Raw genomic sequence first — 15,645 nt, 5'->3', positions numbered from 1 at the left:
GCCCCCACCCCCCCATGATATCGGGAAATCACACTGGTCCAGAACTTGTCTGATCCAACACATTGAAAAATAGAGCAGGAGGAAGCCATTTGGCCCTTTGAGCTTGCTCTGCCATTCATGATGGTGCATGTCAGGAGAGGAGAGGAATGAAGAAATTGGGAATGTACAGGTGAAGAGGGGGATGGGGGAGCTTGTGAGTGCTGGAGAAAAGAAACGATTTAACGGGTATCTTGCAATAAATGAACTGAGACCTGATATAGAGCTGGTGGGGGAGAGGGGTGGGTGGGAAGAGCCATGTTGGACGGCAGGCGGGTGGGTGGAAGGATGGTTCTGCAGTTGTGAAGGGGCATGGGGGAACTGTGGATATGAAGGGGAATGGGAGGTGTGAAGGGGAAAGAGGGAGGTGTGGAGAGGAATTGGGAGATGTGAAGGGGAATGAGAGGTGTGGACATGTGAAGGGGAATGGGAGAGATATGGAGTTACAGAGGTGTGAAGGGGTTCAGAGTGAGTGGCCAATGATGTCATTGTTGGATGCTTAGGGAGAAAACTGAGGGAATTGGCGGTGGACGGGATGGTGACCGTGAATGGGAACAGTGGGAACCAATAGGGTGGAATGGTGAGGGTGCAGTAATGTTGTGTGAAGGGAAGCCAAGAGTTGTTGGTGTAGATGTCGAAAGTGACTCGAATTCGGAGGATCAAGAGGATGAGGATAGGCATGTCTATCTTTACTGGAGTGCAAACTCCAGCACCCAGTATTTACAATGGCAGGGCCTTATGACAGGGGAGTGTTTGAAGGACAAAGGTTCAGGGGGCGATTCTCCCAAAAAAATTCTAATTGCTGAATTGGCGGGAAAACTGGTGTAATTCACGATTGTTTTTCAGAGTTCAGACTCGAATCTCCCACACTCTGTCACAATTGTGAATGTCATTAAAAGCTGCGGGGGCAGGGCTTATTCACAGCAAAGTCTGATAGTTCCAGAACTCTGCGCATGTGCAGTGGCCCCAAACTGTCAGCCTCCCAATCGCTGGCCAGCCCGAGATCTCCACAGTGGTGCCCCTCCCAAACCCCCCGCCCCCCATGGCCTGATCACGGCCCCCATGAGCCCAGTTGCCATGGATAACCTTGGCGCCGTCCTCTGGAGATCCAAGGCCTGTAGGGCCTAGCTTATCCTGGCTGTGCTGCTGTGGGGCTGCTGCTCCCTTTGTGGTGACAGAGGATAAAACTGATGAAGTCACAGGCAAGGGGGATTCAGAGTGACCGGGCACCTTCAGACAGTCCTGAGCGGATGTCTTGGGGTGTACAACAGCCGGTTCTCTTCCTTTTGGATTCCTGGCAGGTACCCTGACTCCTGGAGAGGAAGAGCATCTGGAAGAAGGTTGACGTACCCCATGCCCTCTCATGTATCCACTGCAACAGCTCACCCATGTCTCCAGTGATGGAGTGCAGGTCTGCATGCATTTCTGGCAGAATCTGCCGAGACCAGGTTCACCATGGAGTCCGTCAGCCTCCCCATAGAGACCTCCGTACATGTACTTCCTGCATGACCCCCAATGCCTGTCCTTCATCTACAAGGCACAAGTCAGGAGTGTGATGGAATACCCACCACATGCCTGGATGAGCATACCTCAAACAACACGAAAAAAGCTCAACACCATCTCAGACAAAGCATCCCACTTGATGGGCACCCCATCCATCAGCTTAAATATTCACTTCCTCCACCACCACGCTCTGTGGCAGCAAGACATAAGCAACAACTCACCAAAGTTCCTTCAGCACCTCTATAATCTAGAAAAATAAGGGCAGCAGATGCAAGAGAAAACCATCACATGCAAGTTCCCCTCCATGTCACACACCATTTTGACTTGGAAATATATTGATATTCCTTACTGCCGTTGGCTCAAAAGCCTGAACATGCTCCTTAACAGTAGAATGGTGTTCCTACACCACAAGAACTGGTTCAAAAAGAGGCTCATCACCACCTTCATAAGTGCAGTTAGTGATTAGCAATAAATGGGGGTCTTTCCAATGATTCACACATTGCATGTAAGAACGTTAAACATATATATATATATATATATAAAACACTATTCTATTTACATTTTGGTAATCAGAATAACAGATTTCGTTGTAAGTTTGGTCAGCACTTAGCATGAATATGAGTTAGTCTTTCTTTCACCCATCTTATTTTACTATTTTCATTTCAGTAAATGTCCTGAAAGAGCAACATTTAGAAAAAATTTCCAAACGTAAGCAAGACAAAAAGAGGATAACAGGAACAGCAGGAGAGAATGGCACTGGATTGGATGTTGGTAACTCCACGAGCAATTCATCACAGCTGCGTCAAATAGAAAGATTGCATGGGGTGCAATCAAAAAGAGGTAAGGTGATAAATTATCCTCTTTATGTAACAAAAATGTACCAGAAGAAAACAAGAGCAGGTTTATAAATGTGTAAGAATAAAGGAACAAGAAAATACCATTCAGCCTACTCTGTCAGCACAAATTGGTGAGTGGGGGTGGAAGTGGAGGTGGGGGTGGAAGTGGAGGTGGGGGTGGAAGTGGAGGTGGGGGTGGAGGTGGGGGTGGAGGTGGGGGTGGAGGTGGGGGTGGAGGTGGGGGTGGAGGTGGGGGTGGAGGTGGGGGTGGAGGTGGGGGTGGAGGTGGGGGTGGAGGTGGGGGTGGAGGTGGAGGTGGGGGTGGAGGTGGAGGTGGGGGTGGAGGTGGAGGTGGGGGTGGGGGTGGGGGTGGGGGTGGAGGTGGGGGTGGGGGTGGAGGTGGGGGTGGGGGTGGGGGTGGAGGTGGGGGTGGAGGTGGGGGTGGAGGTGGGGGTGGAGGTGGGGGTGGAGGTGGGGGTGGGGGTGGGGGTGGGGGTGGAGGTGGGGGTGGAGGTGGGGGTGGAGGTGGAGGTGGAGGTGGAGGTGGGGGTGGAGGTGGGGGTGGAGGTGGAGGTGGGGGTGGAGGTGGAGGTGAGGTGGGGCGGGGTGGGGAGGTGGGGCGGGGTGGGGCGGGGGGGTGGAGGTGGGGAGGTGGGGCGGGGGGTGGAGGTGGGGCGGGGGGTGGAGGTGGGGCGGGGGGTGGAGGTGGGGCGGGGAAGTGCGTCTTTGACTGTTTAGGGCAATCTTGCTCCAAATATTACAATGATTCATTTACTGCCCTGTTCCAGCTAGTTCCCATTGCCGCCATTTTGATTGGGTCTCTGAATGAATAGCTAAGGCATTGCTGTGGCAGCCAAAAGCATAATGGTAATATGCTGATTGGAATCCCACGACTTACGCAGGACCAAGATAAATTGGAGTTACAAATGTGCTGCACGCATTCTACACCATGGCATCTGGCAGTGAGTGACTTAACCAGCGGTCCGTGAAGGGAGCTACTGCAGGCTGCTGCTGTCGTCTGGTATGGTAAAATATTTGTTTGGTCAGACAGAGTATGGATCCTTCTGACCCCGCAAAAATCTCAATAGCCCACTACCAACCCCACTGTGCCCCACTGACTCCCCTTCCCCCATCCTCCCCACCCACAGCAATTGCCTCAACCCTGGCTGTGTAAATGACATGAGTCTGCCATCAAGGCCATCGGATAAGGGGCACCTAATGCTGCTTCTTAGATGTCCGAACCAGTCCCATCCCCAAAAATCTTTTCTCATTATTTTACACCAAATACCTTTCCATTTGTGGATTAGGGGAAAAGATGGCATTCTGTTTGGAATAAACTCCAGCCTTAGTTTCTTTGAACGATTGCAGTGAAAGGTCCAGAACGAAGAAAATCAGCCGATAAAATGTCAGAGAATAAAAAGAAGCAGAAATTGAGCATTACCCCCAGTGAAAGTGGAAGGATGTCACAGGCAAAAAATACAACTCAGGCTTTGCCTAAAAATAAGAGGAAAATGGGACCAGAAAAACGAAAGGAAGAAGATGCACCTGAAGAATTTCCATCCACGGGTGAGGAATTCCTGTCTGATTTTATCATCTGTTCAAGCTGAAATGTGCAGCATATTTATAACAATATGGATTTATGTATCGTATGGGCTGGATTTCACACTCTCTTGCTGGTAGTCCTGGAGACGGGGAGGCACATAAAATTCAATGGGTGGCCTTCCTTCTGTATACCTTCTCGTCCCCTACAGGTATGGCATGGGAAGCTTGCCAGTTAATAGCCACTTAGGGGCCTCATCCAGACTCTGCTGATATTTTACCCGTGGTTGGGGCGAGTGGGGGGCAAACCAAACTTTTTCACCTAACCATGTATTATGAAATTGAGTTGAATTATGATTTATCAAAACCAGCCAGAGAGCTTTATATGATGAATAGATGGGACTTGGACATGGAGAACAAAATGCCTGTATGATCCTCTGTCCATTCACATCAATTAATGGAGGTGATGTCAAACCCAGCAAGGAAAATGCTAAATCTAAAATTGTTTACGATAGATCTGTAATTTGGAGCTGAATTTATATACTCCGAATGGAGTGGACATGGAGACGGATGGTCATAAAATTACATGCCAGTGGCTGGCGTGCCAGTTTCCTGGCTCCAAGCTGTCCCCAGGCCACTTTCCCAGAGGCAGGATGGCGAGGTGACAGGGATGATCCGTCCTCACGCAGCAGATAGCCAATTCAACAAATTGAAGACCCAATAGGCCGATTGTTGGAACAGGACAGCTGGCAGACAGTGGCTTCCAGATGGCATACAGATGTTGGTAGTGGCTTCCAGATGGCAAATAGATTCTGGCAGTGGTCTCCAGATGGCAAACGAGAGAACCTATGCTCTACGCAGGGCAGCATGGTGGCAAAGTGGGTAGCACTGCTGCCTCACAGTGCCAGGGACCCAGATTCACTTCTGGCTTTGGATCACTGTGTGGAGTTTGTGCGTTCTCCCTGTGTCTGCATGGGTTTCCTCCGGATGCTCTGGTTTCCTCCCACGGTCCAAAGATGTGCAGATTACGTTGATTGGCCATGCTAACTTTCCCCTGAGTGTCAGGGGGACTAGCAGGATAAATACGTGGGGTTATGGGTATGGGGCCTGGGTGGGATTGTTGTTGGTGCAGGCTCAATGGGCCAAATGGCCTCCTTCTGCACTGTAGATTGTTTGATTCTACAGGCCCTTCACACCAGCTTGGCTGCAGTTTCAGTCACAGGCCGACCTGCAGAGGGATTCCACCTCCTTACAATGTCCGTCAGGCTGCTGATTCTATTCTTCATTATAACGTTTTACAAATTGGAGAGAGAATGTCTGCATCCTGTGGCATTCTCTCCCTCATTAACCTGCCATGTATTCTGCTGCTGCTTCAGAGCTAGAAAGCCTCCTATTAGTCATCGACCTTTTAACAGCCCACTCTTACAATCCCAGATGAAGTTATCACTGGACAGGAAGATCTGAGAATGGAATCCCAGCTTTTTATTTTCGAAAATGTGGAGAAACAGAGTCACAGGGCCTCTAGTTGGTTTTAACAACCCCGAAAACTGTTTTTAAACTTGAAAAGTTGGATTGTGATAGAAAACTCCTTTACTCCCTCCTTAGCTTCACAAATATACACAAAGTTTAAGGTTAACATGAGGTACAAAATATATCTTGAGCTACGATGGTCTCAGTAACACACAGTCCCTGTAACCTCACAAGCTGGCTGTGGCCAGACATACTCCTCTCTGAACCCAAGTGAATGTCTGTGGATTTCTCCTCAAACTTCCCCAGATAGTCTTTATACTGTGAGCCACCTTGTCTCACTGAATTCCGGCTTCCACACAAGTGATTTCAAATTCCACTTTCAAAAAGACACACTTTAAAATTTTCTTTTAAACAACAATGCTTTCCATCAGCGGTTTGCATTACGAATCCAGTTCACGTTTTCCAAACTTCTCTTTCAAAGAAAGCTTCCGCTTGACTTTTAATAAATAATTCAGCATTTAGGTTTTACAACTTCCCCTTTAGAATTTCTTGGTCTTGACTGTTGTACAAACTGTTCCCAATTGGTTTAACTGTTGATCCCCAGACTTTATTAAGGTGGCACCACATTTTTGATTTACCTCAGAAGTCTGCTTTTCCACTTTAAAGCTGGTTACTGCAGCTGTCTCTTCAATTCAGAGCACTTCATCTATTTTTCCCTTGAATTCTCCTGAACAGTGCCGTGTTCAACGTCTTGCTCCCCATTCCCTTAACTTCACTCTTCCTAAGACATTCTTTCTGTCCCAATTCTCTGGTTGACTGGACTGTATCTGGTTCTTTGGGAGTATGCCTCTTTGCAGCCTCCTTGTCCTGTCCAATGTTTCTCCGAGCAAAGTTGAGAGATATTCATTCCCTGGTGTTCTATCTTCAGCTGCAAATCCAGCTTAAACTAAATTCAAATAGTCTTTCTACCTTAAAAAGGACCACAAAAGCAAAGACTTTATGTTTCTGTCAATTTATTTACTCATGCCATAACCCTCTTTCAGCACAATAGAAGTACAGGTGGAACTGAACCAAAACATGCGAACACCTTTCTCCAGCATGAACCTAATTGTAGGTTTATCCTTCCTTATTAAATTCAACCTATTTAAAGCTATACTTTATTTCTAATGTTTACCAATACAAATACAAATCCCTTAAAACTACCTTTGTTTTCCTCACACCGTCCACTGTCCTTAATTGAATGACAAGTCTGCCATTTGGTTATTAATTGGGCAATTTGGGGAACATCACAGAAGAGCGACTGTTCACCAGACATCTGATTCTCATCTGAACCTGAAGGTAGAGTTCTGAAGCCCTTGAGGGGAGGGGATTGGAGGGGAGGGGATTGGAGGGGAGGGGATTGGAGGTGGAGGGGAGGGGATTGGAGGTGGAGGGGAGGGGATTGGAGGTGGAGGGGAGGGGATTGGAGGTGGAGGGGAGGGGATTGGAGGAGGGGGGTATTGGAGGTGGGGGGATTGGAGGGGGGGGATTGGAGGGAGGGGGGGATTGGAGTAGGGGGGGGGGATTGGAGTAGGGGGGGGGATTGCTCTTCAGGAGCTTTCTTGTGCCAGTCATGAGGTAACCCCCACATGGCTTGAACTCATCCTCTTTCCTTCTTTTCTGCTCCCTCCCTTAAGCCTCCCTTCCATTGCCCTTCGAACCTACCCAAACCCCCATGGTCCAAAACCCAGGAATCCAAGGCCTTGGGTTCTTTCTCCTCCAACAGTGCGAGTAGCAGTCCCTGATGCCTTCCTGGCACTGTCAGGATTGGTGGAGCTGCCAGCCAATCGGATTGGCCACTGGCTCCAGGGGGCGGGACTTAAGTTCCACATTGCCCTCTTTATTCCCCCCCGCATGGATTTGGGCAGGGTTTCTGAGGGGGAGGCGGAGTGCGTGCTGTCCGATTCCCCACTCCAGTATTTTTTAGCCCTATATTTGTGTCAAAGATTATGATAATAAAATTACAGTGTATAATTTCTGAATCTTGTTGTAAAATGATGCTAAATGAAAATGTCAGTGCATGAATAATTAACACCTTTAGATGATGTCCTCTGTCTACTGTTTTAATCTTTGTTAACACTTCTACCTGTAGCTGCACTGGAGTTAACTCAACGCATTGTTAAAGACCATTCTCATAACATTGCAGGATCTCGGTTTAAATGCCAGTTGAGTACCGCTGCAGATATTATAATTCTCATCGATGGGTCTTGGAGTATTGGCAGATTAAACTTCCGTTTGGTGCGTCAGTTTTTGATAAATTTAATTACACCTTTTCATGTTGCTATGAATGGAATTCGAATTGGTAAGTACTGCACCGTTAATACTTAATACTGTCATTTTAAGTTGTTTTCCTTTACCATCTCCTCTCTCTAATTAAAGAAGAGACTTAATGCACACATGTAATCAAGGACAGTAATCATTCCAAGAAGGTATGCTTTCCCCAGCCACATAAAGGTAGAATGGATGTTCCGCCTGGCATCAGGATACAATCATTGCAATCCCATTTCTTGAAATGAAATCATGATGTGGGCTTGGGTGGGAGGGGGTGCGGCGATTCTGGTTTGGTTGTAAGAAGTGCCCCCACTCCATCTGTTGAAATTTAGTCACAGAAGTAAACAGGGCAGGGACATAACGAAACAAGGTCCAGTGTGAATTGTGTCCCCACCCCCAGATGGATGTACATTCTTGTATTGTTCTCTCAAGCCCAGGCATTTCAGGACGATAGTGCTTTGATGGTTGGAAATTGACAATGGATGTTGCTATTTTTTACCTCAGCTTTTTGCCTGGTTTCAGTGCTCCCTCCATGGGCAGTAACAGCAGGAGATATGCAAACATTACCCATGATCCGGTCTCAACAATTCCTTTTGCAATCACAAAGCCACCTTTTGATTTTCACACGATCACTTTGCTAAAGTAATCTGATATGATAGAATCCTTCTTTCTTTACAACAGCTGAGTACCATGCTGACGGTTCATAGCCTAATCCATTCTGATCCTTCATTTTCCTCAAAGGAGAGTGCACAACATGGGAATGCAGGAAAATTGAGATAAAGACCAAAACAAAAGCAAAATCCTGCGGATGTCGGAGATCTGAAATAAAAACAGAAAATGCACAAATAACTCACACCGATCTGGCAGCATCTGTTGAGAGAGAAATGGAGTTAATGGCCAGATTGTTACTGCCTTGCCTGCCCCAGAATCGGGGTAGGCGGGGATCACAGGCACCATTCTCCATTGGCCTTGGGCGGGCGAGGCGGTAAAATTCCGGCAAATGTTTCCAGTCCGATTTGTTCCAAATTCCGAAAACATTCAGAACAGTCATATTGGACTTGAAATGTTAACCCAGGGCAAAATCTTAGAACAAAATGGCAGAGCGTTGGTTCTGGTGGGAAAAAGGGTGTGTTTCTTTCCAGAGAAACAGGTCAGCTTTTTCTCCAGATCTTACTACACTCTGTCACAAAACAAACAGGTGGGTATGTTTCATGTTGTCATGGTGAGGGCAGGGCCTTGACATGCCGGCAAAGCCCGGCTGCACGGAGATCAGGGCGCCATGTTTAAAGGATGCTCAATCAGACCTAAAAGTAACCTCTTCCCCCTACCCCACCACAGAGAGCTGCCCTCCAACCCCCCCACCCCCCACCCCCATCCCTCCCATGATCAGAGCCGGCATTCATCGCCAACACTCCTCTCCCTAACAGTCAGTGCCGGCACCTCCCACTTTCCTTCAAACATAGCAACCCCTTCCCCCTCCAACCCCCCCCCCCCCCCCACCCAAACAGCCATCGCAGGCAGCTGCCCCCCTTCACCCCGAATATCAAACCCCATCCCCCCCAACCACACAACAATCGCTGGCAAGCCCAGCTCCCACATCTGCTCCCCCTCACCACTAAAAAGTAATGAGTGTTTCCCCCACTTCCCCTCCATGTGGCTTCCACTGGGGTCTGCCCCTGACACAGCCCCTGGCACAGGTTAGTCCTGCAAGGTTGGCACTGGCAGCTCAGCAGGGTGCCAAGTTGGCAGTGCCAAACTGTGCCAAGGGGCAGTGCTCGAGGAACTGCCAGGGCACTGCCTGGCCATGTATCTCTCCCTCAGGGAGGGGGGGGGGGCTATACTCACGTTTATGCCCTGGGGAGGTATCTTCACATCAGGTTCTCATCTGGTGAGATCTGAAAATACACTTCGGGTTCAATATACAGTGAGAAGGGATCTTTAATAATGTGGTAATGTATTGAAATGTAATTAAATCAAGTTCACGCCAGTTGTGGGCGTGAACCCCATTACGTTCCCGACGAGGGGTGGCGAAAATTGGAAGTTGCAATCTCGCCACTGAGATCTGCGAATTCCGGGTTTCACCGGATCTCGAGCCCCTGCCACCATTCTCGTGGATGGCGAGCATGGGCTCAAGATCGCCCCCTCTGTTTCTCTCTCCACGGACGCTGCCAGACCTGCTGAGATTTTCCAGCACTTTCTGTTTTGATTCAAAACTGAAATAAATATTGAATTATTTTTAAAAAAGATAATTGTAGATTTTCAAAGCGCTCGGTAGCCTGTGCCAAGTCAGCTGATTAGGAATGGGACAGCTGTAGGTGATGCTATGCAGCCTTGAATGAGAGGAGAACGAAAACAGCAGGATAATCACCCTTGGTTTTTGATCACTCCCACTCTAGAAATGACATAGGTCTAAGTATTTGTTGAGGACAAGTTCAGGCTTAGCCATGTTAACATTTGCTGTGATAAACTTAGCTATGCTGTCAACGCAGCCACACATGTATGAAGGGTACTTAAATAAGATATTGGGAAGCTTCTGGCACTCACCGAATGGTATCCAAGTTAATGCCTTTAGGAGATGATTAAATAAAAGGAAAAGATCAAAAGATTAGGGGCAGCACGGTGGCACAGTGGTTAGCACTGCTGCCTCACAGCGCCAGGGACCCCGGTTCAATTTCAGCCTCTGGTCACTGTCTGTGTGGAGTTTGCATGTTCTCCCCGTGTCTGCATGGGTTTCTTCCGGGTGTTTCGGTTTCCTCCCACACTCCAAAGATGTGTGGGTTAGATAGATTGGCCAGGGAAAATTGCCCCTTAGTTTCAGGGGGACTAGCAGGGTAGATATGTGGGGTTATGGGGATAGAGTCTGGGTGGGATTGTGGTCGGTGCAGACTCGATGGGCCAAATGGCCTCCTTCTGCACTGTAGGGATTCTAAGATCTCCATGTGGAAGCGTGAACATACTGAATGAGGCACAGGAGCATTTTAATTCCATCAGGGAACGTTCGCATAGTGGTTATGTTACTAGACAAGTAATCCTGACTAATGACCCAAGGATGAGTTAAAATTTCACTATGAATGAGGGAAAATTTAAACTTGGTTAAGTAAATAAATCTGAAGTAAGAATTTAGTATCAGTAACTGTGTAATTATTGAATTATCGTGAAAGTCCATCTTTTTCACTAATGTCCTTTAGGGAAGGAAATCTGCTGCTTTTACCCAGTCAGGCCAATATGTAACTGGACCTCCATAGAATCATAGAATCCCCACAGAGCCCCTTCGGCCATCGAGTCTGCACCAACTCTCTGTCAGAGCATCTCACCCAGGCCCTCTCCCCCACCCTATCCCCAACTCCACGCAGTTACCATGGCTAAGCCCCCTAAGCTACACATGTTTGGACACTAAGGGGCAATTTAGCTTGGCTAATCCACCTAACCTGAACATCTTTGGACTGTGGGAGGAAACTGGAGCACTCGGAGGAAACCCAGGCAGACACGGGGAGAACGTGCAAACTGCACACACCGAGTCACCCAAGGCTGGAATTGAACACGGGTCCTTGGCGCAGTGAGGCAGCAATGCTTGCCACTGTGCCACTGTGCTGAAATGTGATGGCTCTTAGCTGCCCCCGAAATGGCTTATTGAACCACTTGTTAAGGGAAAATAGGACACCCATATCCTGTGAAATAATAGGGAAAAAATATGAAACAAAAACAGAAAATGCTGGAAAATCTCAGCGTGTCTGACAACATCTGTGGAAAGAGAATAGATCCAATGTTTCGAATCGGGATGACCCTTTGTCAGGGCGGTGCTGTTGTTGTCTGGCATATGAATCTCTACCTCGCAGAGATTGAGCACCAACTCTTGGGCATTCCCTCCTACCTTCCCCTGGACCATGACCCAATCATGGAACATCAAGCCACTGTTTCCAGGACTGTCAATGACCTCATCTCCTCCGGAGATCTTCCCTGAACAGCCTCCCAACCCCGGACAGCCCCGCCTCCTCCTCACCATGGATGTCCAATCCCTCCACACCTCCATTCTCACCAGGATGGCCTCAAAACTCTTTGCTTCTTCCTCCAGCAGAGGTTTGAACAATCCCCATCCACCACCACTCTCCTCCATCTGGTTGAACTGGTTCTCTCACTCAACAGTTTCTCCTTTAACTCGTCTCATTTCCTCCAAATAAAAGGTGTGGCTCTGGGCACCCACATGGGCCTCAGTTATGCCTATCTCTTTATGGGTAATGTGGAGTAATCCCTGTTCCCGTCCTACTCCGGCCCCCTCCCATAACTCCTTTATCGGTACATCGACGACTATTTCAGTGCCATCTCATGCTCTCGTCTGGACCTGGAAAAATTTATCAATCTTTCTTCCAATTTCCATCCTCTATCACCTTCATCTCTGACACTTCTCTTCCCTTCCTTGATCTCTCTGTCTCCATTTCTGGTGATAAACTATCCATGACTATCCATTACAAGCCCACCAACTCCCACAACTGCCTTGACTACAGCTCTTCACACCCCACATCCTGTAAGGACTCCATCCCATTCTCTCAGACTCTTCGCTTCCGCTGCATCTGTTCTGATGATGCCAATTTCCAAAATAACGCTGCCGATATGTCTAGCTCTGACAAAGGGTCATCAAGACTCAAAACGTTGGCTCTATTCTCTTCCCACAGATGCTGTCAGACCTGCTGAGATTTTCCAGCATTTCCTGCTTTTGTTTCAGATTCCAGCATTCGCAGTATTTTGCTTTTATCCTCGAGTGTTGATGTAAATTAATACGTCAAGCAAAATGTACAAAATAATGAGCAGAATTTTCCAGCCCTTTCTGCTGGCAGGATCTCCTCGTTCCGCTGAAGTCGACTCCTGCCAGCAGTTCCCTGGCGTTGGGACAGGGGAACCATGCAAGTTGTTATGACTTCAGTGGAACCGGAAGATTCCGCTGGTGGCCAATGGCAAGCCGCCTCCGCCATAGGAAAAAACCCCGCGGGACAGCTGGCAAATTCCAGCCAATGTATGGCGTCCAGTAATGTAACACCCTCATTGTTAAAGATGGTTATTCTTAAAACAGGTTTAACCCAGTACAGTGGTGAACCAAGGACAGAGTGGGACCTGAATACTTATTCTACCACAAATGAAGTTCTGGAAGCAGTTCAAAAAATACGCTACAAGGGAGGCAACACATATACAGGTACATGATCACTAATAATTCAATAAAAGTAATTTGAATGTTAATTTTAGGTTAAATGTTTGCCAAATTACGGACATCATTGAAGTTTTAAGACCTATTGACATCTTTTTTCCTTTGGTTTGAGACTTTAATATAAACTACGCTGGTAGTTTTGACACATAGGCGTTTTGACCATCTTCAAGCTGATTTTCAAAATTTTGTTGCTGTTTTTGCCTCCCGGGTCAACATTAAATTTTACACCATGGCGGCAATTTTGAGCCTGTACTCTCCGTCTGTGGGAATGGTGGCGCGAGCTCAAAATCCTGAAAGTTCGATTTGTGCCGGGGAGTTTCCGAGTTCCGTTCTTCCAGGCCCCTCGCTGGTGAAATGACGTGAAACGCGCTGCGAGACCACCGAGAACTGTCATTAGTGGGCACTCTCTCCAGGACTTCTCACCGGATATTCAAAGAACAAAGAACAAGAACAAAGAACAATACAGCACAGGAACAGGCCCTTCGGCCCTCCAAGCCCGCGCCGCCCCCTGGTCCAAACTAGACCATTCTTTTGTATTCCTCCATTCCCACTCCGTTCATTCAGCGGGCACCGGTGTGACATCACGCTGGTGCCATTCACAACAGGTTCACGTAGACATGAATGTGTTGTGGCGGTCTCCCTGGGGGCGTAAAGGTGAGCGTAGCCCCTGGGGAAGAAGGACATGGCCAGGCAATGGCCTGGCAATGCCTCCTGGCACTTCCCCTTGGTACAGGTCGGCACTGTCAGGTTGGCAGGATGCCCATGCCAGCTCTGACTGGAGGTTGGGAGTGGAGCTCCTGAGACCTCCATGGTGGGCTGGGGGGTAGTTTATTCCTGTTATAATTGGGACGCCCCTTAAATATGGTGCCCCATCTCAGTGTGGCCTGGTTTTGCCAGTGTGTTGAGGCCCCGCCCCCTGCATGATGGTGTGAAACATGTCCCCTTGATTTTTTTTAGGCAGAGTGTCGTAAGATCTGCAGAGAAAACTGGTGTGTTACTCTGGCTCCACCCCCATTTCTAACTTTAACACTGGCATTCCAAGGAGCTGCTGGATTAATATTGCCCTTTTGCCAGGTTGGAGTTGAGAGCAGCCTGGTAGCCCTCTTGTTATGCTGAATGAAAGTCTCTGTGCAAAATGAGTTTAGGCGGATTCTTAATGAGGATAAATCTTCATGATTTGGCATGAATCATCATAGAAATTACGGGGCCCACTTACCTCAGTTGATTAGATGAATAGCACGTGGTTCAGAGTAACACCAACAGCATGGGTTCAATTCCCATTCCAGCTCAGGTAGCCTTAGTATCTGCCTCCTGATCCTGTCCCTCAGAGTGGAAGACAGTGGCAATCCACCACTGAAAAATCTGTCAAGAAACCAATTCAGGATGCAACATCAGCAGACAATGAGCCACAGACCTGGTTTCAGGCCGTACACCCATATCAAACCATCATAGAAATTATAAGATGCAAGCAGCCACAAAGGGCACCTCGTCTAAGATAGAGAGGTCTCTGCTGGTTTTCCAAAGGATTGAGATTAGAATATAAGAGCATAAGAACATGAAGCAGGAGTAGGCTATCTGGCCCCTTGAGCCTGCTCTGCCATTCAATAAGATCATGGCTGATTCCTTTGGTGATAGTCAGGGTAAAGCCTTGTCTGTTTTAAAAACAAAAATAATCATTTCACAGAGTAGCCAGATTCATGCACATATATGTTTTCCTGCCTGTCCTCTAGCTGAAATAATCATTATTGTCCATAATATATTTCTGTCAGCAATAACTTTCTGTGTAAAAATTGACTGCTGTGTTTTCAACATTACAAGAGTGACACTCAATTGGCAGCAAAGCATTTTGGGAATCCTGCGGTTATGAAAGGTGTTTTATAAATGCAAGTTTTTTTCTTTTATTTTCTAAAGTCTTCAAAGGGAAGGGGCTTTCACTTGGTGGTGCCCTCTTGCAGGCTCCGACCTACATTGGCAGCACCTACCACTCCTGTTGGGGCTGCCAGTCACCCATAGCCTCAGCAATGTAATTGGCTCTACCCGCACCCCCCCCCCCCCCCCCCCCCCCCCCGACCTCCCCGTGGCTGGGCAGGACTGAGACGCCATTGCAGATAGGACCCGTATAGAGTTTGCCATCTGTAACCATATGAATGCTCTCTCCTTATTCTTCAGCAGCACTGACGAATTGGGCGGCACGGTGGTTAGCACTGCTGCTCCACAGCGCCAGGGATCTGGGTTTGATTCCCAGCTTGGGTCACTGTCTGTGTGGAGTCTGCATGTTCTCCCCATGTCTGTGAAAGTCCGAAAGACGTGCTGGTCAGGTGCATTGGCCATGCTAAAATTCTCCATCAGTGTACTCGAACAGACGCCGGAATGTGGTGACTTGGGGATTTTCACAGTAACTTAATTGCAGTGTTAATATAAGTCTACTTGTGACTAATAAATAAATGTTTTACTTTTTAAAACTTCATTTCTGAGCTGTTCTGGTACTAACTTTCCATTTCATCTAAGACCCCATCAGGTGCTTTTACACAAAACATTTTTCTTCCTATTAGCCAGAAAGGACTGAAAGCCCCATGATTCTTGCATGTCAACATCTCTGCTGAACTTTCTTCTCCATCACTCTCTTCTGCTCCATCTCGCCTTCTAATCTCCCATCCTGTTGTATTTTCACTATCCTCTCTGGCCTTTACCTCTTTAGCCATGAACAATTCAACCTCAGTAAAATCAGCTTCACCCCATACACCCCCTGTTTAA

At 47.8% G+C, this 15,645-nt stretch overlaps 1 protein-coding gene across 1 annotated transcript in view; it reads left to right on the top strand.

Annotated features, from left to right (window-relative positions):
* Positions 1–15,645, top strand: part of LOC144508304 (collagen alpha-1(XIV) chain-like) — a 148,775-nt gene that overhangs the window by 27,364 nt on the left and 105,766 nt on the right. The window contains exons 5-8 of the mRNA XM_078236125.1: positions 2,206–2,379; positions 3,744–3,941; positions 7,570–7,725; positions 12,760–12,879. Of these exons, the coding sequence (XP_078092251.1) occupies positions 2,206–2,379; positions 3,744–3,941; positions 7,570–7,725; positions 12,760–12,879 (648 nt within the window). The remainder of the gene's footprint in view (positions 1–2,205; positions 2,380–3,743; positions 3,942–7,569; positions 7,726–12,759; positions 12,880–15,645) is intronic.

The sequence above is a fragment of the Mustelus asterias genome, chromosome 20 (genome assembly GCF_964213995.1).
Source record: "Mustelus asterias chromosome 20, sMusAst1.hap1.1, whole genome shotgun sequence".
In the NCBI taxonomy this organism is placed as follows: domain Eukaryota; kingdom Metazoa; phylum Chordata; class Chondrichthyes; order Carcharhiniformes; family Triakidae; genus Mustelus; species Mustelus asterias.
This window is presented reverse-complemented; position numbering and strand designations above follow the sequence as displayed.